The 22,559-nt window shown below is 52.0% G+C and overlaps 1 protein-coding gene across 1 annotated transcript in view; it reads left to right on the top strand.

Moving 5' to 3' along the window:
- Bin3 (bridging integrator 3) overlaps positions 1 to 22,559 on the top strand; it is a 38,326-nt gene that overhangs the window by 10,874 nt on the left and 4,893 nt on the right. The window contains exons 2-6 of the mRNA XM_028877577.2: positions 7,271 to 7,319; positions 13,014 to 13,054; positions 13,412 to 13,473; positions 18,186 to 18,322; positions 18,852 to 18,892. Of these exons, the coding sequence (XP_028733410.1) occupies positions 7,271 to 7,319; positions 13,014 to 13,054; positions 13,412 to 13,473; positions 18,186 to 18,322; positions 18,852 to 18,892 (330 nt within the window). The remainder of the gene's footprint in view (positions 1 to 7,270; positions 7,320 to 13,013; positions 13,055 to 13,411; positions 13,474 to 18,185; positions 18,323 to 18,851; positions 18,893 to 22,559) is intronic.

Genomic DNA, 22,559 nt, shown 5'->3' with positions numbered 1-22,559 from the left:
ATTTTAATTCCTGTTAAAGCAACTGTCTAGTCACACACTTAAAATAAATTCTAAATGGATACAAGATTTAAGAGTGAAAAATAAACCACTAAAATTCATCTGGAAAGAAAGGGGACACAGAATAATCAAAATAATCTTGAGAAGAGCAAAGTTGGAGGGCTCACAGTTCTGTTTAAAGCTTACTCCAAAGCTGCAGTAGGATGGGGCGCTGCTGGCATGCAGACCAGTGGAGTGGAACTGAGGGTCCAGAATCTACCTTTGCATTTGACCAGTCAGCATTTTCACAAAGACGTCAAGACAACCCAAAGATCAGGCTTCTCAATAAACTGCTAAGATAAAAGACAGCATTTGCAAAGCAATGAGATGCATCACAGCATATACAAAAATTAATTCAAAATTGATCAAAGACCTATAATGTGAGAACCCAACTATAAAACTCTCATAAGAAAACATAGGAGTAAATCCTTACAGTACTGACTTTGACATAGATTCTTAGACAAACATGAACATCAGAAGAAGAAAAAAGTCAGGTAAATTGAACTTTATCAAAATTTTAAACTTTAATACTTGAAACATTTATTCAGTTACTTTTTAAAAAACAAATCCATAGGCGAGAGGAAAAGTCATGTATCTGATTAGGAACTTAGACCCAGAGTGTAATGGGCTTCTCACAACTCAACAGAACCAAAGAAAGCTCTGTGTTTCTCCAGTGGTACGTATTAGTCAGTGAACACACAAAAAGATGTCTGGCATCTCGAGGGAGACACAAAGCAAAGCCACAAGGAAGTACTGCCTCATACCCACCTGTATGGGAGGAAAAAGCCAGACCTGAAACTGGCATTGGGCAATACCAAGAACCATGCCACTCTCCATTCCAGAACCCCAGCAGCTCGGGACCTGGTAACTCTAAACACCTCTAGAGTGGGGTGAAGCTGGCCTCAAGGCCAGGATTGGATGGAGTGTAGAGCCCAGCCATCTCCATCTCGCTCTGTCCTAAGAGAAGGATGCAGGCTCCGTCTCCGACAGAGCGCTACACTAGGGGACATAAAGGTGGATTTACTCTGTAAAACTAACAAAACCTCACTTATCATGGAAACACTTCACGTGCATTGAACCTTGTTGTCCAGCCCCTTTAGAAGGAGCTCTACACTTGTGGTCATGTGACCCTGTTTTTCTAAACTGAAAGCATTTCTACCATAATTAATTTTTATTGTTTGTTTAAACTTCTGACTGTTCACTTTTTTTTTTTTTTTTTTTTTTTAAAGATTACCCTTCATGCCACTCAGCTTTGCCTATATGGCCTGTAGCCCTTATCATATAGGTGTTGGGACTGGGAGGGCATGGAAGCCACTGTGTGAAGACTAGAAATAGAGAGACTGCCAAGGGAGAAGGAAGGGTAAGCTGTCCTTACACTCCCCAGAGAGGAGACAGCGGAGAATCGAAAGGGCACCACAAAGGACAGCTCAGAAAGCCACACTCTGAAGTCCAAAGATGCGCTAGTCAAGTAAATAGTACAGAAGGAAAACCCGGCTTCAGCCTCAGCCTGTAGTGCATTGAGGTGGGAGTGACCAGGTGCTTTTAAAGTCATTACTAACTATTGAACTTCCTTTGCAAAATGCACTAAATTAAAACCATCTCATTGGGATTAAAGTCATGAAATTTAAGAAAAACCTGATAGCAGAAATGCAAACAACTCTCTACAAGTATTAGAAGATAAAATTAAGCCGGATATGGTGGTGCACGCCTTTAACCCCAGCACTCAGGAGGCAGAGGTAGATGGATCTCTGAGTTTGAGGCCAGCCTGGTCTACAGAGCGAGTTCCAGGACAGCCAGGGCCATTACACAGAGAAACCCTGTCTCGAAAAACCAAACCAAACAAGCAAAAAGATAAAATTTTAAAAAATGTTGAAAAGCAGAGAAATCAGAGACCTAGAGGGATGGATTGGCAGCAAGGCTGCAGCGGCGGAAAAAAACAGACCACGGAGGGGAGTCAGCCCGATCAAACCGGAGAGATTACCAAACTGGAACTGCGCAGTGAGAAGTCAGCACAGTGGACGGAAACAGATCCAGGAGGCACGCTGTGGTGAAACACCGAGACAAACCTACCATCCTTTGGACTTGCATAAAGAAAATGAAAAATGGACCACATAAAAAGGGTAGAAATCACTTCATACTGGGACGTTGGAAGACAAAAAAAAGTAATGCCTTTGAAATTCAGAAGGAAGTTATGGCCAGGGTCATGACATGTGCTTGTAATCCCAGCCCCAGAGGGTGAGGCAGCAAGAGGGTCATACTTGGGAATGCAGAGGACCCCGATTTAAAACAATACACTGCCGACGTGGCTCAGTGAGAAAGGCTCTTCCTCCTATAACTGACCACCAGAGTTCAATCCCCGGCCCCCACAGTAGAAAGACAGCTGACTTCGGCAATTGTCCTCTGACCTCCACACATGTACCAGAGCATGCACGTGTGTACACATACACAATAAATAAATGTATAACATTTTTAAAAACAAAAATTGGTGATGAAAACTGTATTGGCATGTTGCATGAAAATGGATAATAATAAATGCGGGTGAGAATGTCGGGGAAGGGGAACCTGTGTTCACTGCTGATGGGGTGTAAACTTGTCCCACCACTGTGGAAATCAGATGGAGGCTCCTCAAAATACTGAAAATAGAACCACCATGTGGGCCAGCTATCCCCTTCTTGGGTCAGTGTGCCAAAGTGATACCTGCAGTCCACGTGACTAGCTGTACCAATCCCAAAACCCAGGAAATGCAGCCAACCTACGATTCTGTCAACAAATAAATGGATAATGAAAATGTGGGACATACACGCAAAGGAATTTTTTGCAGCCATAAAGAAAAGTGAAATCGTGACATTTGCAGGCAAAAAAAAGGGGGGGGGGTGCAACTGGAAGTCATTATGTTAAGCAAAAATAAGCCAGTCTCCAAAAGACAAATCCCATGTGTGGTTTTCCTCATGTAGAAGCTAAATTTGAAAGGGTGTGTGCTTGTGTACGTATCACAAAATTAGAAAAGGGATCATGAGAGGAAAGGATCTTAAGGGAAGTGGGAAGTGAGTGGAGTGCTGGGATCCACGTAACAGGAAAGCTGAAGCAAAGGCTAGGTGAGGGAGGACAGTGGGAGATGGGAGCAAGTGAGACAAAGTATCATGTCACAAATGCACGGAGATGCTTGCTGTCTGTGAATGGAACAGTCTTTAAATACTAGGTTAAAAAACTATGTTGACATATGAAAACATTCATGTTATATATTTCCTTTATTTTAAAAGGTTATGTCAAGGCATGTGCACATATATACATACACAGTTAAAGGAAGTACTACATAACGTGTATAAACATATACATATGTGTGCAGATGCATGTCCATGGGGTAATTCAGCATCTCACTGCTTGTTTTGGCCTTTGTGGTGTGTGTGTGCCTTCTGGTGTTCTGCATCGTTTGTGTTTTCCATGTCTTCCAAGTTTCTAACACTAATCAGGAGCTATTTTTGTAGTTAGGGAAAAACTGAAGGGTTGATTTTTTGTTTGGTTGCTTCCCCCCCCACACACACACACACTTTGGCTTATTTGAAGAATTACAGCAGGCACAAAGAAGAAAACAGTGGCCACATCCTCACACCCAGGGCTGAGGCTGCCACCACTTGCTATTTGCCTCAGCTGTTTTTCTCTCAGCCCATGTAAATATATATATTTATTTAACACCACTGAACTATTGGTCATCTTTAAGACAGAGATAATGGCTGGCAGGGGATCTTCTTCCCTTCCCTCTCACCCTTTCCTTGAATTTTCAATGAAAGCTTTCTAAGTAAGCAAAGCTGTAGATTTAAGAGCTCCTCGTAGTAAGCTAGGAAGTGGGAAGGCTCCATTTGGGTGGTGTGGCTGGTACCCATTTCCCGGTGTGATCCAAGTGGTCCCGACAGCATCATTTCCCAGTCTGGGACAGGAAATAAGGAGTAAAGATTGAGAGAAACTAAGAGACAGCCATGCGTTGGGTACATAGAAAAGAAGACCAAAGGAAAATCAAGATCACATTATTGGAGCACATTGGAATGGAAGTTTCTCCTCCAAAACAGGACCTAGAGCAAGAAAGCTACAAGGTGAGCCAGAGTGTCATAGCTAAAGGAAGTACCACATAACCCAGGCACGTGCTCACACACTGATGGGAATATGTCCGAGGGTCACAGGAACTAACCGCAAAGCTGTCGGTGGCCAGACTGAAGCAGTTGTTAGTATCAGGGTAAAGCAGTATTGGATCATGACCCCGAGTATAAAATACCCCCAAGTCTATGCTGATATGAATGGCGGACTAGATGAGTAAAGTAAATGGTGGTTCCCTAGTGGAAAGGAGCGGGGGCGGGAGGGGGGGGGGACACGGGACGGGGGACAGAACCGCAGTGGGGAGCCTTTGAAGCACTCACTTCCTTAGCCTGTGGCTCATTGGGGGCAGCAGGGGTCTGTCATGTCTGCAGAGCCTCCGTGAGGAGAATGACTCTGTCTCCTTTTTTAAGATTTATTTATGTTATGTGTCTGTGTGAATGTGTGCCACATGTGTGTGGGTGTCTGCCAGGGCCAGAGGAAGGCATCAGATCCCCTCAAGCTGGAGTTGTAGGTGGCAGTCGGCTGCCCCATGTGGGTGATGGGAACTGTACTCTGGTCCTCTGAAAGAGCAATCAGTACTCTTAACCCACTGAGCCATCTCTCCAGCCCCGCCCCCCAATCCCGAGGGGTGTGGGGGAGGCATTCTAGCTATAAAATGCCTGACCAGGGTCCCTTTAAAAAGGGGCCTCAAAGCCAAGAGAAGTCTTGACGTTGTCACACCAAGAGGCAGTTAAGGAGGAAATGTAGTGTGCTAGCCTGCATGGGATCCTGGTTCTGCAAAGGGCGTTAGGGAGAGACTAAGGTAGCAGAATAAAGCAGACTTTAATATGTCGCTCCAGGGACATTAATCACGACTCATGGACCATACTAATATAAGATGTTCATAAGGGAGAACAGGACAGGAGACCCAGTAATTATGATACTTCACAGTTTTTCAGAAACTCTAGAATAAAAGTCTATTTTACTCAGAAGGTGTTGTAACGGGTGCACGTGTGTTTGGAGTTAGCAAGTTGAAAAATGATGGTCTGACGAAATCCCGTCTGATCCGTTGCTGTCATCAGTCACTACGGTGGAGACCTGGCTCCGTCTGCGTATGAATGGTTTCCCTTGTGCTAAAACACCCGGTTCCACACAGGCTCTCCTTCATCTGTAGGTTCCTTAGCCATCAGCCCCAACTGACCCCACAGACTTTGAGACTCTGAGCATCAAGTACCTAGAACAGTTCATGAGGACACTGAACTGTGAGTGGCAGAGAGAAGCAGGGGCCCTAGTGAAGTGACGCGGTGACTCTGGGCCTGTCACCGAGTCTGTTAAGATCTGCAGCATGAGAGGGTTAAAGTGGGAGAAACTTCTCTGATGCAATGCTGCTCTATGAGGTCTGTGATTCTAAGGTGAGGTTTACAGAGGCCATGACGCTGCCGATGACGGCCACCAACTCTAGCTTCCTTGCCCGTGGTCTGTCGTTCCAGACTCTGAGGCCACTCAGGGTTCTTCAGGATCCTCTGCCCACTCCTCACATTCCTGGGGTGTAGTTCCCTTGTAGATAAGCAAGAGGGCCAGCTAGCCCAGCGGGTTTCCTAGTGGAAGAAACTGAGTTTCAGAGAGACTCATTTGTTCAGTGGTAAAATCAGTGGGGAGCTGCTTCCTGGGCTCGCTCGTCCCTCTGCAGCTTCGTTCCCACAGAACCCAGGCGCGCGTGGCCTCCAGAGTGGTGCCGGGGTACTTGTTCATCAGCCGTCAACTCCAGTTCCCAATCTTGGGCAAAGTGATGGGGCTGGGAGAGAGAACTCAGCTCCCCGACACCCAGCTTTTTCCCCTTTAGGGCTGAGAAACTAAACGACAGTCCTCCCCCCCACCCCCCTTTCAGTCCCACAGCAAGCCTTTTCCCATCTGACGATGATGACACAGCCCAAGACACTTCGTTTTCAGCCAGACCCCAAAGGGTTAACTCTCCCAAATTATGGGGCTGGGTTAACAATAAACAGGATGTCCTTCAGAAATTAAATTTAAACCACCGTGACTCAGGCCAGCCCATCCCCTCAACCAGATCTCTGTCTGGGGGTTATTATCGGTGGTTAATTATACCGTTGGGGTTAGCAGCAGTGTTGGTCAACTTGGGCCAGGTGGAGGCGGGCGCGGGAGAATGACTAAAAGGAAGGATGGGAATGGAGCCCAGGGGTTGGTCAGAACAGCACGGGCACCATCGGCCCAGAAGCCGAGAGCAGAGTAATGAGAGGCTGTTTGGGGGCCTTCTAACCAGAGCTGGCCCCTAAGTCATTTCCGACCTAGGGACAGGACAGGTAGGGGAGACACGTTAGCATTTCTTTCACCACGGGGACGAACCGTGTGGATGTTCTCAGCTAGCCACCAACATAAACTAACAGCGTCCCTGCCCTGTCGGCAGACCTGGAAGAGATCTCTCAATTGTCTGTGTGTCAGTCCGCTCACTCCTGAGAGCAAGAAGGGGCCCCAGGGCAGCTGCTAGAGGCATAGAGCAGCCTGCTCGGGTAGGTGGAAGCTGGGCTCCACTCCTGAGCCAGCCCCATGATCTCCCTTAGGTTAGGTCCAGCCTTTTCCAAATTAACATGGGAACCTGGTAAGCAAGCTTCTTAGCAAGTTCAAGGCCGGCTTGGGCAGATTCTTTACCAAGTCTGCCACATTTCATCCTGTCTGGTTTTTAGCCACTTATAAATGCTCCTTGATTTATCCTCTTTCCTTAGCATCCCCAGAAACCCTGCAAGATACATTGTAGCCCCTGTGGGGACGCCGAATAGGCCTTACAGACGATGAGGGATGTTTGTGGCCTTTTTTAAAGGACATGTTTTCAAGAACGATAGCTGTTCTAGGGAGCCATGTTTCTCACTTAGTTCCTCAAAGCAAGGTTTGCAAGCCTCAAGATGTCTCCCTTCCCCCACTTTCCCAGTGTGTTGAAGTGACAGACTGCTAATGGGAATGACCAAGAGCTGGCGTGAGCGTGATCTGTCCCAGAACCAAACTGGGTGCTGTTGGCTCACATGCCCCCTGAGACAGTTGGTGGGGGGGGACAGGGGACAGGGGACGGGGACAGACCACCAAGTGTTAACCCCCTCCTGCCGTCCAGCCTTCCCCACGTCTCACAGCATCCCTCTGTCTCTCCCTCTTACAGGATCCCATTTAAGATCGGGCAGCCCAAGAAACAGATCGTCCCCAAAACAGTGAGTAACACAGTTCTTATGCCCTGGGGTTCAGTTGTGCCTCACATCACCTCTGCATGGAACCTCAGCCTTCTGGGTATTTTCTCTCTCAGGACTGGAGAGTGTGAGCTAGGGCTTCAGGCGTACTAGACAAGTGCTCTGTCAGTGAGCTAATTCCCAGGCCAGAACCTGAGCATTGGCAATGCACATTTGGGAGCTGGAAGGTCAGCACCCTGGGTCTTGTTCCCAGTCATATGGTTCTAGAACCAGGGTCCTGTTGGTTGCTTCCCCAACTTTGGACAGGTGTAGATGCTTTACATCTGAGCGATCGTATTCCTGGGAGAACTCTGGGGCACACGCTGCTCCCTGAATATACATACCATGATAGTGCCCAAAGCCTTTCTTTTTAGCCACCTCAACTACATAAAAGACCGGGCAGCTTCTCCGGGTGGCCCACATCTTCTTGTTTGCACAGATTGGTAGATCTGCCATGATCCAGTCGCTCTGTGCAATGGTAGCACCCACCCACCTTTGAACCCATGGTGTTTATCCCTGTTTTCTGTCTAAAATGGGAGGGGAGGAGCCACAGATCCTGGAACGTTAGAGCTAAAAGCCCATGGTCTTCATCTGGCCCGCTGTCTGTTTTTCCATAGAGTGGTGGCGATGTTGTTAGATCTGAAAACCCCCTCCTGGAGAGCTGCAGTGAGCATTTGGGTCTGTGGCTCTGCTCACTCTTCATCTATGCTCTGTGTGCTCCTGCAGTGCAGCCCGTCTGTCCCGAGTAACCTCTGCAGCCGCTCACACACAAGTGAGGCCCATTGTCTTTTTCTTTTTAAGATTTATGTTATGTGCATTGGTGTGTATGTCAGGTCCCCTAGAACTAGAGTTACAGACAGTCGTGAGCTGCCATGTGGGTGCTGGGGTTTGAACCTGGGTCCTCTGGAAGAGCAGCCGGTACTCTTGACCCCTGAGCCATCATCTCTCCAGCCCCCAAGGCCTTGATTTTTAACATGGGTAAAAGCATACTCTGTCCTGACAGCTCAAGGTCCAGGACTGTCTCTACAGTAGAGGTCCCTGTGCCCATCCTCTGAGCTCCGGCCTTCCTCTTTGTCTCTCCCCTTCTCTCCTTGGCTCCACCGCAGAGCTAGAGAAAAGAGCCCGCTTCAGTTTGGCAGGAAGTCCAGCTCATCTAACCAATGCCTCTGTCTTCAGGAAGTCCAAAGCTAGGTCACAGGAAAGGAGCTGGGCTCAACTTAAAAGAGTCGCCTCTGCCTCATGCAAAGGCCGGTTGTAACAGACTCAGTGTCGCCTCCATGACTGACCATCTGTGGAGCCTCTCAGCTAAGACCCAGAAAGTCTGGGTGTGCGAATGCTGGCCTCCAAGAAGTGGAGGGTGTGGCTGTGAGTCTCCAGAGAGTAATCCCAGCAGACCCAAAAGAGAAGTGGTTTTTGAAAAGGGTCTTTTTTTTTTCCCCCAACTTTGTTCACCACCGCAAACAAGAAAACAAAAATCCCTCCCTCCACCTCGACTTTCATCTTTCCTCGATGGAGCTTTGATCCCCACAGAGCAGGATGGGCCATAGTGCGCTCGCTTCCCAGCTCCTTGCCAGAGAATGTTGGTGGAAAAGTCTTGGTTCCTGGGGGGAGGGGGCTAAAAGGGAGAAATTGTTTATTTTGGCTTATGGTTCCAGGGATGTCAATCCATCATGGTAGGGGATCCTAGATCCTTTACTTTGAGGAATAGCGAAGATTCCCAGGGAAGAACAGGACCCTCCCCCACCCCATAGCTTCCCTTGACCCTTCTCTATGCTGTCTGTGTCCTTGCGGGGGACTTGTCATCCTTTAGTCTGTGCTGTCCCCTCCCCCAAATCGAGCAAGTGTCCAGTAGTTGTTAAGGAGCTAGGTTAGAGACTGACTTCCTGGATTCCTACCTGGCTCTGCCTCTGTTATCTGTGACTTTTGGCACATGCCTTAGCTTCTTCGAGCCTTAGCTTTCTCGTGTACAAGGTAAGGGTAACCCCAGCACCTTTGCCACGGAGGAAGAGTCCCACACAAGCCAGTGCATATAAGGCACTTAGTCCAGTGTCTGGGCTGCAAGGAGCCCCCCTGACAGCTGGTCTGGCTTCCTCCGAAGCCGACAAGGACTCGGCCTGCCCCAGCAGCTCCACTCCTCGGTGCAGTGAAGTTGTAGGCTAGGCCTTTGATCTCTCACCAACAATGAAAGCTGAGGGATGGCTTAGAATGGAGTTTTTATCTGCTCAGCCTATTCCCCTCAGCTCCCAGGTGCTCCAGCACAGGTAGCAAGACCCTGCCTTTTCTGGATCGGTTCTTGCTCACCTCTCTGCCCCTAGCACAGGCCTGGGCTGTGCAGATGTCTCCAGATCTCTGGCAGCTCTCCCTGGGATGCTGGTGACGCACTATGGGGTAGGAACAGATGTGGCTGCCCAGGTTATTGGAAGTCATGGCACCCCTGTCATGGGAAGAAATGTTCATGTTATCTTCAGGGAGTTTCGGGAGGTTTTTGGCTCAGAGTACCCAGCTGCCAGCCACAAAGAAAACATTGTCTTTGGTCTGACTCCCTGCCTGTGCTCAGGTTCCCAATGTGCATTCTGTGATTGCTGAGGCTGTGGCAGGAATGGCTTGTTCTTTGCAGGGGCTGACCATTGACACTGTGACAAGGCCCATAGCTCCTACCTCCTGATCCAACTTCTGTTAGTCCCCTCTGGAGCCTCAGAGTGTCTTAGCATGGAGAAAGAACACAAACCCAGAAACACACACACACACACACATACCACATACAGACACACGCACATACATACCACACACATGCATATACACTCACAGCACATACATACTCACCACAGATGTTACACATACATATACACACACCACATACATATACATCACGTACATACCACTACACATACTATACACCCACACACCACATACACACACACACACACACACACACACACACACACACACACACACACACACACACACCCTCTCATGGAGGACAAGGGAGCTCTTAGAGACACTGTTCCCCAAGTCTTGTGCACATAGGAAAACACAAGCCAAGGTTCCTAGCCAGGGAGGTGCATTGCAAACCAGGACAAAGACAAGAAGCCACACTGAGCCTCTCCAGTGGGGGAAGATTCCAGACTTCAGCCTCTAATCCCTGTTAGCCCCGGAGCGTACTGAGGGAGGATGCTGTCCACCCGTAACATCCTCGTGTGGCTCTCAGAATGCTTTCTCTGCCTCGCTTTGACCTGACACACCTTGGCCTTGGCATCCAGAGCCCCAGCCCTGCCTGCGGCCTCCCTTTCCCCTTTACCAGGAATTCGAGTTTGGAAGGAGCTCAGCGTGTTCCCTCACTTAGCAAATGCCGAGCTCTTGCTGGGCAGGCTAGCCTAGGCATTGCCCTTGTGCCCTGGACCCAGGAGAATGTAGGGAGCATCATCTGGGGCTTGGTTCTCCCTAGGCTACCCTTCAGCAGCCCGACCCAGCCCGATCCCCTGACAATCCATGCACATGTGTTTACACTTGCATTGTTGACTGGCCTCCAGTTGCCTTTTGGCAAAGGTACCAAGCATTCAAAAACGTTCAGATCTTTTCCACTTGGCTCTTCCCCTTAGAAGATATGCACCTCGGAATGTAACTCCAGTGTGTCCCTTTATTCTGTCAGCCATAATCTGAGGGCCTTGAATTCTGGTCCTACCCCAAGTGGTTCTGTCTTCTGGGGAGCAAGATGAGGAACCCACGAGCTGCACCACGGCTCCTGGTATCAGGAGAGGTGGCCTTGAGTGGCATCAAGCAGAAAGGGCATGTGGCCACCCCGACAAGCGTCTGTCCCCAGACTGTGAGCTCCTGCTCCCCCTGACCATCCCACCTGGCTGGGAGCTCGAAGGCCCCTTTGTACAAGTCCCAGCAGTCCCCAGCCAGGCGGACCAGGTGCTCTGACATCCCACACACATCAGCACGCTCAGGCATTGCAAAAGAGAAGAAGGCTGCGAGCCAAAGGCAGCCACACAGGGGCTCAGCCCCCACCACCCCAGAAGAGCAAGGGCCTAGCCGTGTCTCCAGGAGAGTTTGGTTCTGGCCAAGAAACAGTTTTCATTTTATCCTTTTGGAAGTAAATGCTAATATGAAGAAAAATACGGCACTCAGCAGCCACATCCTCTGGGCTATGAAGGCCACAGCTATGCGGTACTGCCTAGCGTGAGGTTCCATACTTAGCCACATCGGGGCTTACTGGCTGCCATTTCTCAAGTCCTTTTGGCTGCTGCTCTGTGCATCCCCGTCTGCATCTCCAGGCTGCTGTGCCCCCCCCTCATGCCCAGTGAACAAGAGAGGAACACAGATGTGCGTTCTGTAATCACCACTATAGGCTGGGCACCCAGCCATGTATTACCTTCCCCCGAGCAAGTGAGACAGTGAGGCTAGAGCAGTGTCAAGTGCTCAAATGACCAGTGAGCAATGAGCACGCAGCTCAAAGAGGCCAGACTGTCGATTTCCGAGTCCATCTCTCAGCTGCCTCTGTTCACTCTTCTCCGCTGCCTTCCTGCACCACATGCTGGGGAGATAGCGAGGCTAGGTCACTCCTTTGATCTCATGACATGGCATTGTCATCTACAAAGTTCACTTTCAAAAACCACACCATCAAGTCACTGCTCCCATATAAAGTGCAGGCCAGCACGGTGGCTCCATAGGTAAAGCACTTGCTCTGTAGGCTTGACAGCCTCTTAGCACCAGAACCCACAGGCAAAGAAGAGAACCAGTTCCTAAAAGTTGTCCTCTGACCTCCATGGATACACTATGCCTGTGCTCACATATACATCATGAACGCAATAATAATGAATTGGGGAGGGGGGCTGTTTGTTTGTTTGAGACAGGGTTTCTCTGTGTAGTTTTGGTTCCTGTCCTGGAGCTTGCTTTGTAGACCAGGCTGGTCGAACTCACAGAGATCTGCCTGCCTCTGCCTCCCTGGTGCTGGGATGAAAGGCGTGCGCTACCACTGCCTGGCTAAATTTTTTTAATTACAAAAATATTCATAACTTCATAAGCTTACAGTTTTGTGCCAGGCTACATTCTTGGCTAGCCTTGCATGTAGGCCACAGGTTGGACACCCCCAGAAATGCACACCTTGAAGGCTCAGGCGCAGGGCCCCTTCATTCTAAAACAGGCTCCCGCCTGATGTCCCACACAAGATCTTTCTCGATGGACCTGAGGACCAACGGCAGATTAGTAGGGTCTGTGAGAAACCTATGGCTGAGAAGGGAAGTCACTTGCTCGGGCCTCACAGCTAACCCGTGACAGAACCCTGCTGCTCCAGACTGCCTCTTCCTTGGTGCCCCGCTGACTCCTAGGTGGGGTCTTGTCTTGTCAGTCACCTTGACTGCCATCAGAGTTGGGGTGAGGAAAGGGCACTAGCAGTACCTCACTCTGGGGTGACCGAGCCAAGGCGCAATCCGCTGAGACTTGCCAGCTTGCCCGGTTGGCCCCTCTGGAAGGAGAGGCCTTCTCCCTAAGTCAAACACTTCATTAGTTTGGGAACACAGGGACACTGTTGCTAATGATCCGCTGGAGCGTGTAAGGACTGGACAGGGCTGTTGCCGCAGGCTGCGGGGGAGGGCGTGGAGCGAGTTTCAGTGAGCCGGGAGAGTTTTTCCATCATGCTGTCATTGCCCACTGATTGAGCTATCTCTCTCCTTCCAGGTGGAGAGAGACTTTGAACGGGAGTATGGAAAACTGCAGCAGTGAGTGTAAACCCCAGGAGGGTGAGATGGGAGATTGCTGGGGCACACGCTTCTTGCCAGGTCTCCCTGCCCCGCCCCCTCCTGGCCAGGTCAGGCTCAGCCAGGGAGCCGCTGCACCCTTTGTCCATTTACAGCTGGGAACCCAAGACAGCTCTGGCAGGAGACTGGCCCTGGGAAGGTCGTCAGTGCACGGGCTCTGGGTGATGGGCCTCACGCAGAGCCTCGGGTGGCATGGTGATCTGTGGCAGATACCGCACGCACGGAGGGTGGCTCCCCTCTCTGTTAGGCTCACCTGAGGCAGAGAAGTGAGGCCCTAGTGCAGCGAGGCCAGGTGCCCACGCGCTCCTTGCCTTTCAGGCTGGAGGAGCAAACCAAGCGCCTGCAGAAGGACATGAAGAAAAGCACGGATGCCGACCTGGGTAAGTGGCCCCGCCCTCTGTCTGTCGAGGCGGGCGCAGCAGAGGATGCCCTGTTTCCTCAGACCCTCCGGGCTAGCTCAGAAAACACCACACACTGAACCTACGAAGAGGCCGGAGAGAGGTCATTCCCTCTGATGAGGTCGCCGCTTCCCACGGGGTCCTGCCACTCCTGCTTGGTGGGGCATGGGAACAGATGCTCCAGGGTCCTGTTAGGATGTCATTACAGCCAGCACTAGCTGCCGTGGCAAGTCCCTTCCCCGCCTCGGTGTCAGGGACGGAGAGAAAAGGCAGCGTGACCTTCCTGGCGGAAGTCGGCAGCGTGGCTCTCCCATGGCAACAGCAGCCGCAGGGGCTGAGCCGCAGCGTCGGCAAGGAGAGCCAGACAAACTCCAGGATGTCCATCCTGTCACTGCAGAGGGCAGAGAAAGGCCTCTGGTGAGGGGCCAGCAAACAGTCAGGACTAGGGAGGCTCTTGCCTGAAGAGACGTGTTCAGGAAGAACTAGGCCCAGGGGCCCAGGGACTGAGGCAGCTTCCGTCAGGGAGCATCCGGAGGCTCTGTCACTGAGTCCCCTTACTGTCCTCACCAAGCACAGGCCTAACAGTCCCTAAGCCAACACCGCCCCTAACCTCGCTGTGCCCTGTCTGGTCGTCAGCCCCATGGCTCGTGGTGATGAGGAAGTTGTGTGTTTGGTGGGAAAGCTCTGGGAGCAGCGTGGTCGCCAGCATGCGGCTTCTGTGGAGAGCAACGGTACCTACCGACAACAGCAACAGCCGAAGTCGCCGCGGCAAGGCTCCTGCCAAGTGGACCTCGACGGCTTCTCTAGAGTCCCAGGAGAGGGATGGCTGCGTGCCACTTTATAATAGGGACTTCAGAGAGACAGGTGTGGCCAGGGCAACCCACCACCTCCCACTTGACCAATCCCGGTTGAGAACCAACTTGTCCCAGGCACACATCTCAATGCCAGAGGTTCAACAGTGAGCTTCCATCCTAGGAGAGAAGGCATGCAGGGAGTCAGCCGCCATGTATTATAGCACCATGCAGTGACCGATACAAGGAAGGACCGTGAAGGGACGGGGAGTAACCGTGCTGCTTTGGGTGGGGTGAGCAGGGAGGTGGCCCTGTACCTGAAAGGATGAGGGAGCACTCCATGTAGATGTGCCTGGGAGGACATGGCAGCAGACACCCTGAGGTGGAGCTGGCCCTCCCCGGTGGTTGTGCTCACTGACCCAAGGCAGAAGTAGAATTAAGGACCCGACTTGTTCGTCCAGCCACGTGACATAGTGGTGTCTTGTGGTAGTCGCCGAGTGCTTGAACAGCCTCAGGAAGTCCACCCACTGCACATCCTTATGACTGGCAGAGTGCGTGAAATGTCTTTTTTTTGTTGTTTCGTTTTGTTTTTTGAGACGTGTTTTTCTGTGTAGCCCTGGCTGTCCTGGAACTCATTCTGTAGACCAGGCTGACCTCGAACTGACAGAAATCTGCCTGCCTCTGCCTCTCCAGTACTGGCATTAAAGGCATGTGTCACTACTGCCTGGCCAAATGTCTGTCTTTAAAAGGAGGAAATCATTTTGTCTAGAGGCAGAAGTTTTTTTTGTTTTTAAACCTCTTATTCTTTTATTTTTAAGTGTGTGTGATGGAGGAGCGATATGTATGTGAGTGTGTATGCACATGAGTTGCAGGTACCTATGGATGCCAGAAGAGGGCATCAGATTGCCTGGAGCTGGAGTTACAGGCAGTTGTAAACCCCTTTTGTGGGTGCTGGGATCTGCACTCAGGTCCTCTGGAAGAGCAGCAAGTGCTCTTGGCCACTGAGCATCTCTCCAGCCCACCTGCCTGTGTCAGGCTTATTTTTCTGACTGCTCTAAGCTAGGAAGCAGCGAGGGGTGGGGTGGGGTGGGGTGGGGGATGGGCATACTTCACTGCAGTAACCAGACCTGTCTCAGTTTCTGACTGGCTGCTCCAATAGTAGGATCCAGATTCGGGTAGTGCAGTGGTATCCAGATGTCACCTAAAGGGTCATAGGGTGGTGGACAGCTCAGAGTGGGTTGGGAGCCCGCTGTGGTCCCACTTGTCATGCAGTGGAAAAGCAAACTCTTGATAGGCCCACAGACTTGGGGTTGCCCCATTTTGCCAGGTACTCGGCCTCAGCTGGTTGCTTACACCACCTTTATTCCTCCAGTAGACACTTTGAACAGCTTCAGGTCAGAGAGAGCAATGTCTTCCTGGGGAGCAGCTGTGACAGCCAAGGGCCTTGCAGAGCTGCCCCCCCCCCCCCGCATGCTCAGAAGGCCAGCCTTCTTGGTCTGTGCCCCAAAGCTTCCCTGCCAACCCCAAGGATATGGGCTGGTCTGAACATGACCACCTCACCCTGGATCCCCCGTCTCCGAGTCAGCCTGTCCTGAGGCAGGGGTCGGGGTCAGGAGCTGGTCTGTTGGATGGGTTTGGGTCTGACTTAGGTGGAGGGCCTGTTCATCACTCCCACCGCCCTCCAGCAAGGGAGTCGCTGGTGCCTGCTTCCCAGACAGCTGAGTGTCAGAGTAGAAAAGAGGTCAGGGTTTTGTTTTCCTAGTGAGGCATGACAAGCAAGTGGACACGGTCTGCATGCAGGGTCTGTCACATGGGCGACAGCAGTGTCACCGTGGGCTGGTGATGGTACAGGATGCCAGACCTGACCTTAGCATTCGGAAGTCCAGAACAAGGCCTGGAAATGTGTCTCCAATGAACTTTGACTCTACAGTGGGACTAGGAACGTACTTAGAGCCACTGACCCAACAGCTGAGGAAAATGAACGATGCCTTTTGTGACCTCAGATTCTCCCAAGTTCCAGGATAGGCTCTAAAATACTTGCTGATGCTCTGAAAAGAGGATCTTCCATTTAGAAAAGTTGTATGACTTCCAGGGTTTTCAGAATGATCGGTTTCTGAGGACTTTTGGGGGCTTCATCTGGAAGCTGTATTGGGACCTCAGAAACACAAGGGAAGGTCTTAAGATTTTCCCTAAGATTCAAAGACTGCCGATCTCGGGGCTAGACCATATGGGCCATGGACCCACCACCGCCCAGTCTGCAGGGGAGAAAGGCTGTTACCTGGAGCAGGGACCAAGAACGGGTGTATGGGATTAGATTTCAGACCTAGCTGTGCCCAGGGCAGTGGCCTAAGCAAATACAACATATTGGCTTCGTGTGGTTTCAGCAGGCAGAGGTCCGAGAATGTGTAAGGAATGTAGGGTGTAAGGAGAGGAAAGGTAGGTGGAAGAGAGCCTCCACTATCCTGTGACTGTTGAGATTTTTATTTTTCATCGAATACTGTGGAGAAAACAAGAGAAGACATTTTCAGAAACGTTTGCAGTTCTGTGCAGATCTTGACTATCTTCTGACTGTGCTGCTTATGATCACTTCATAACTGTTTCTTCTTCCTCCATTGCTTCAACATTTCTGGCAAGTTTACCTTTCCTCTTTGTTTGGTGACTAACCCTACCGGCTTCCATGGCCGTCTGGGCAACCCAGCAGGCACAGCCTCTTATGGAAGGACCTGGGTGTGACAGGGACCTCTGGCAGGGCCTGGGCTTCTCCTCTCCCACAGTAGAGTGTCAAGGCCCTCCTGGGGACCTGCCACTGGGCATACGCTGTCTGTTCACTGCTGGGATGGCAAAGAAGGTCCCACTTGTGATCAGCTGGGAGATGGTTCCCCGCCCCCATCCATTCTAAGACCCTCCTTCAGTTTAATGTCCTTGAGACCACAGTTCTCTAGCACTTGCTAATATGGTGGTTTGGTGGTTGGCATCCTCTTTTTTCCTTTCTTAGTGGTTCAGACAGTACCCGTGTGCCTTAAAATCAACAGCATCTCAAGTGCTGTGGCACTAAAGTGATAATAAACAAAATAAACTCCAGCCAAGTGTGGTAGTGCATGCCTGGAATCCCACCACTTAGGAGGCTGAGGCAGAGATCACTGCAGATTGGCGGCCCATCTGGGCTGCAGTGAGGCCAGCCTAGACTACAGCACACAGCGCAGTTTAAAACCACAGTAACGAAACTCTATCTTCTATCTTCTGTCTTCTATCGCTCCTCAGCCTTTTGACCAAGATCATGTGCAGAATTTGTCTTTTGCTCTGATACTCAGCCAGCTAAGTTCAGAAACTGGTGTAGACAGTGTTGAGCCAGCCTGGTCCTTCTCTAGGCCTGCGACCTACCCCTCTACAATTTCACGTGCAAATAATGGAAAGCTAAAAGCACACCCAAGATCAAGAGCCCCAAGGCTAGCAATGGGTCTCCCCATTCTCCTCGGTGTTGCCTGTGACTTCCAGACAGCCCACAGCACCTCGGGCGTTCACCCTCTGCCCAGTCCTGATGAGTGGACTAGTCCTGGTGTACAGTAGAGTACAGGAGAGGGTCCACCTACAGTACAGGTTCTTGTAGTCTGGGATTATTGAGTTAGCGTCTTTGGAGCAGAAATGTGTTATACAGCTTTCCACCCACCTGGTCCTGGAACAGCCTAGGAGTTTTTGCTATCCAGTGATACAGTGTTTCATGGCTAGGAGTTGTGGGAAACACCAAGGAACATGTCACATGGCTTTCTGGAACCTCAGTGTTCTGGTAGCCATGGCATAGGCAGAGGTGATCAGACCCCTAGGCCATAGGAGGTCAAGGAACTCCAAGGAGACCTTGAAACCTGGCCCTCTGGGAACTCACAGAGCTTTTCACCTCTATAACAGCCATGTCTAAATCTGCTGTGAAGATATCCCTGGACCTACTCTCCAACCCGCTGTGTGAGCAGGACCAGGACTTTCTGAACATGGTGACAGCCCTAGACACAGCTATGAAGCGGATGGACGCCTTCAACCAGGAGAAGGTGACCAGGTCTTGTTGCCCGTGGCCGGTGCTCAGCCCTTCCCCTTGGGTCTACCTAGATGCAGTGCCCATCAGTCATAAGCAATGCTGGGGTTTCAGCCGCGTAAGGCCTGGTATCCCCAAGCCCAGCTCTTCCCAAACCAGGCTGGTCAGTTGCCCTTGTCTCCTGTGAGGCATGTCACTGAGGGGCCACAGTGAAGCCAGGAGATGCTCAGGGGCAACTATGCTCTGTAGGGCAGCTCTGCCCACCCAGCCCTCCGCACTGAGCAAAACTATCACAAACCTGTGCCAGTGGCACTGACAGGAAGAGCCTGGCCTGAGACCAGACCCAGCCCTCGATGTGGCCTTCGGGTTTCCTGGTTGGCCTCTCCACCCTCTGGCTGTAGAATACAGACACTCTATTGCCTATCCCACCCCAATCCCCCTTGGCCAGCTCTCAGGATTCTGACTTGTGAGGAACCTGGAGCCTCCTCTTTTAAGAAGAGTCTAGATATCTCAGTTTGGATGCCATTTGATTCTTCTTTTGACAGGTGAACCAGATCCAAAAGACAGTGATTGAACCCCTGAAAAAGTAAGTAAGGTCACCCAAGGAAATGGGCCTCGGGGCACTTGTGAGAAAAGCAGGTCAGCTAGCCCCTTGGGGACCAAGGAGCATGTCTGGCAGCATTGTCCCCAGCTTCCCATGACAAGAAACAACAGGGACGCCAGCCGTACATCGTGTCCCACAGTTAGGGGTCGGAGCAGACGGCTAGCTGCTGAATGTCCATGGTGCCAGACACTGCCCCGGTGGTCTTTAGGCCCCTTCCCCTTTGCCTCTGGTTGGGCCCCGTGAGGCCCACTGCTGGCTGATTCCAGCTAGCAGAGCCTGGCCAGCACTCAGCAGCCGTGAGCAAGGCCTTTCATCTCACAGCCGGCCTGGGATGCAGCTGCCTGCCTGCAGCACTCTGCTTTGGAAACGTGGGGGTGGCCGCACATGGGGCAGGGCGCAGCAGCCGCAGCCACCGCATCCTGCTTGGGAAGGTCCCCTCACTCATGACCTGCGAGAGCAGGGAGTTCTGTGAGAGTCCGTCTTTGGTCCTGCAGGCCCTGGTCAGGGATCAGACAGGCTTGTCCTGCGGGTCCCCAGGGGAGGAGGCTGGCCCAAGCCTTGCCTTGAAGCTCCTGAGTGCTTCCTCTCTCCCAGCCTCTCCCAGCCTGCTCTGACCCAGAAAGGCTCCCGCTCTGCGCCAGCAGCTGCACTTTATTACCTCTTCTGTGGTGGTCCCTGGCAGCTGCCTTGCCAGGGCTGGGCAGTGAGCCTCTGCTTCATTATCATTAGGCCAGGATCAAGCTGGAGGGAGATGAAGAGCAGGTTTTGATCCTACAGTCTTGGGGTGTTGGGGAGTGCTGTTGTTGTCCTCCCCTGTTCGGGGCGGGGGCAGAGGGGGAGGGCATCAGGAAGAGCCTTCCTAACCTTGTCAGGCTTCTTCCCGACACTGGGCCTACAGAGCACCTGCAGCTGCCCTGAGGCCAAGCCTGGCCCGTGCCCACCACCCCAGCCTCATCAGCCTGGGCTCTGGAACCCCTGCTTCATGGTCAGAGCTCATCCCCAAATCCCAGGACCTGCATGGGGACCTGAGTGCAGAAGGAGCTAGCTGTTCATTTGGTCTGCTCTCCAAGCCAGGTTCAGAGCTGGGTGGAAGGATCTCAGAGACGACAAGCCTCTGTGCACAGAGAAGTCTGCTGTGCCAGAGATGCAGGGGGCCCAGCCACAGGCACCCAGAGTTGGCAGAGTTTGGCAGGACTGCCAGCTCAGAGAACTAGGGGGCTGACTACCTTCTCGATTTCACAACCAACGAGGCGGCATTGAAATCGGATCCCTGGCTTCTGCAGCCAAGTAGAGAGAAACCCCGGCTGCTTCCCACCAAGCTAGCAGCCCACCACCTGCCAGGAAGGTGGGGGCGTGGCAGAGGGGGCGGCCACCATGTCCGCCATGGATCCGCTGACCTCTGTGTGAGCCTCAGGCCTGGCTGGCTTGTGCAGCCCACAGCCAGAATACAATCCCCCGTGACCACAGAAACCACCACTGCCTGCTCCCTCCTCCCCGTTTGCTGCCTTGTGCCAGAAGAGAAGCTCCCAGGGACCCCAGCACCGGAAACAGGAAACTGCAGCTTTCCTGTCCTCTAATGAAGATCATGGCCACCCTGTCGCCCCCAGCATCCCCCGCAAAGGGGGCTTGGTCTCTAATCCCCCAGTCCCTGGGTTGTTCACATGTCGGATGGGGATGCTTTCAATTTCCCTTTCCTGGTGGGTGGAAGATCCCGGCTGTGTGGGCACAGATGAGGATGGCAGGCATTCCCCACCAGGCCGGCTGCTCCCAACCCACCTCCCAGCCGGCCTCTTTCCCTCTCCACTCTCTCTTCACCCCACGCTTTACCTCCCTGGGAGCAAGCCTGGTGTTGAACCCTATGCCAGGCAAGAAATGGGTACCTCCTAGGTTGAGCTCCCCGAAGCCCTGGTGTAGACCTAGGCCCACCCCCCCCATCCTTGAAGATCAATGTGCATCAGTCTTAGGTACTTACAGACTGGGGACGCAGAAGACTGAGCCCAGGCGTGTGTACTGCCATATCGAGCAGGCACAGTGTCCCAGCCACTCCCATAGCCTAAGTCTGTCTAGTCCCTCGGTGTGGTAGAGTCGGTACCTAGAAGCAGGGTTAGTGTGCTTGAGGATGTATGATTTGAGCAGGGCCAGGAAACAGAATACAGCCTGTCTCTTACCACTGATTTGTCAGGGGGCAGCTGAGACCAGCAGAGGATCTGGCTTCTCTGCCGTGTGTCTTTGGAGCAGGCCAGTAGAAATGGAAGCTTTGTGCCTTGAGGAGAGCTGGGCCCATGCAACATCGTTGACAGGAGGTCAGCAGGAACCCTATTAGGTCCCATTAGCATATCTGGGAAAGGTCCCACCACAGGGGACCAGCCTGCAGCTGTCCTCACTTCTGCACCAGCACCTGAGTTAGTCCACATCTGGAGTGGATGCTGCTATCAGGTAACTGGCGACATCTGTCCAAGGCTGAAAAGTAAAAATACGAAATGGAGGCTTGGTGGGAGAGTGAGCAGGAATTCTGCGCTCCATCACCTTAGGATAGGCACTCTTCCTATGAGTGACATTAGTAGCCCCCTCAGATGAAAAGAGCATGACACCTGTCCCATGTCTCAGGGACTCGCGGTCCTAGGCCCAGAACTATCCAGATTTCCCTTTGTGAGTGACTCATCTACAGTAGTCTAAGCTACTAACCAAGCTCAGGTCTCGATCAGATCTTGGTTTGATTGATGAGTACTGCTGGAAGAGACAGATCTGAGGAAGACATGTGAGTCCCCCAAGAATCAGGAGCCTCCAGCAGGGCAGCAGGACCAGTTGCAGCTGCAGACGGGGGTGGTCTTGATTCCTGCAGGCTTCTAAGCAGGAATCCATGCTTTTAAGTAATGAATGGTGTGTAGAGACCACATGCCCCAAAGCTGTAACCCCTGGTCTCTGGTGGCCGTGGTCTCCCAACTCTACACTTTGACCTGTGCTTGCATTGTGGGTCCTTCATGAGCTGGCCAGGTCTTGAAGTGTTAGTATTACTATTCCTGGTAGGTGTGACTTGGTCTTGAAGATGACAACCATGGAAAGGGACTGGGACCACGGGCTAATGGCCAAGTTGTGCTGAGACTAGCATTGCACCAGGGTCATTTCACACCTGCAGGATGCCCTTCACGCATTGCTTTGTTTCTTGTGATGCCCACCCCACCCCCGCCCCTGTCTCCCCGGTCCCCAGAGGTGAGTTGCAATGAGCAAAGAGATTGTGTGGCCTGGGCAGGAAAGTACTCCACCTCTGCCTCTTGCCTGTCTCATTCTTGGCCCTGGGGCCACCCAAGCAGCAGGCTGCTTCTGACAACAGGATCAAGCTGCTGGGACCCTTTGTTCTCTTGGGATAGAAGGAGGGCCAGGGTGGTAGGTTCTCAGGCCCGAGGCACCTGTTCCCCTGAGCCACGCACTGCTCAGCTGCCCAGGAAGGGAGCGAGGCTCCAGAGCAGCTGAATGGCCAGGCACAGCTGCCTTGACATAGGCAATGTGACCCCCCCTCCCAGTGTGACCTGGTGGTGCCTGCTCCCCACATCCAGTTTGCACAGAGCCACATGGGTTCACATCTCCCCTGTTAAAGCACCTCGTCAAGTCTTGGTTTGATTACTCTACAGAAGGGCCTGTGCCTGAGGCT

Source organism: Peromyscus leucopus, chromosome 9, assembly GCF_004664715.2.
Source record: "Peromyscus leucopus breed LL Stock chromosome 9, UCI_PerLeu_2.1, whole genome shotgun sequence".
NCBI lineage: Eukaryota > Metazoa > Chordata > Mammalia > Rodentia > Cricetidae > Peromyscus > Peromyscus leucopus.
The sequence above is the reverse complement of the archived record's forward strand: the minus strand, read 5'-3'. Positions and strand labels throughout refer to the sequence as shown.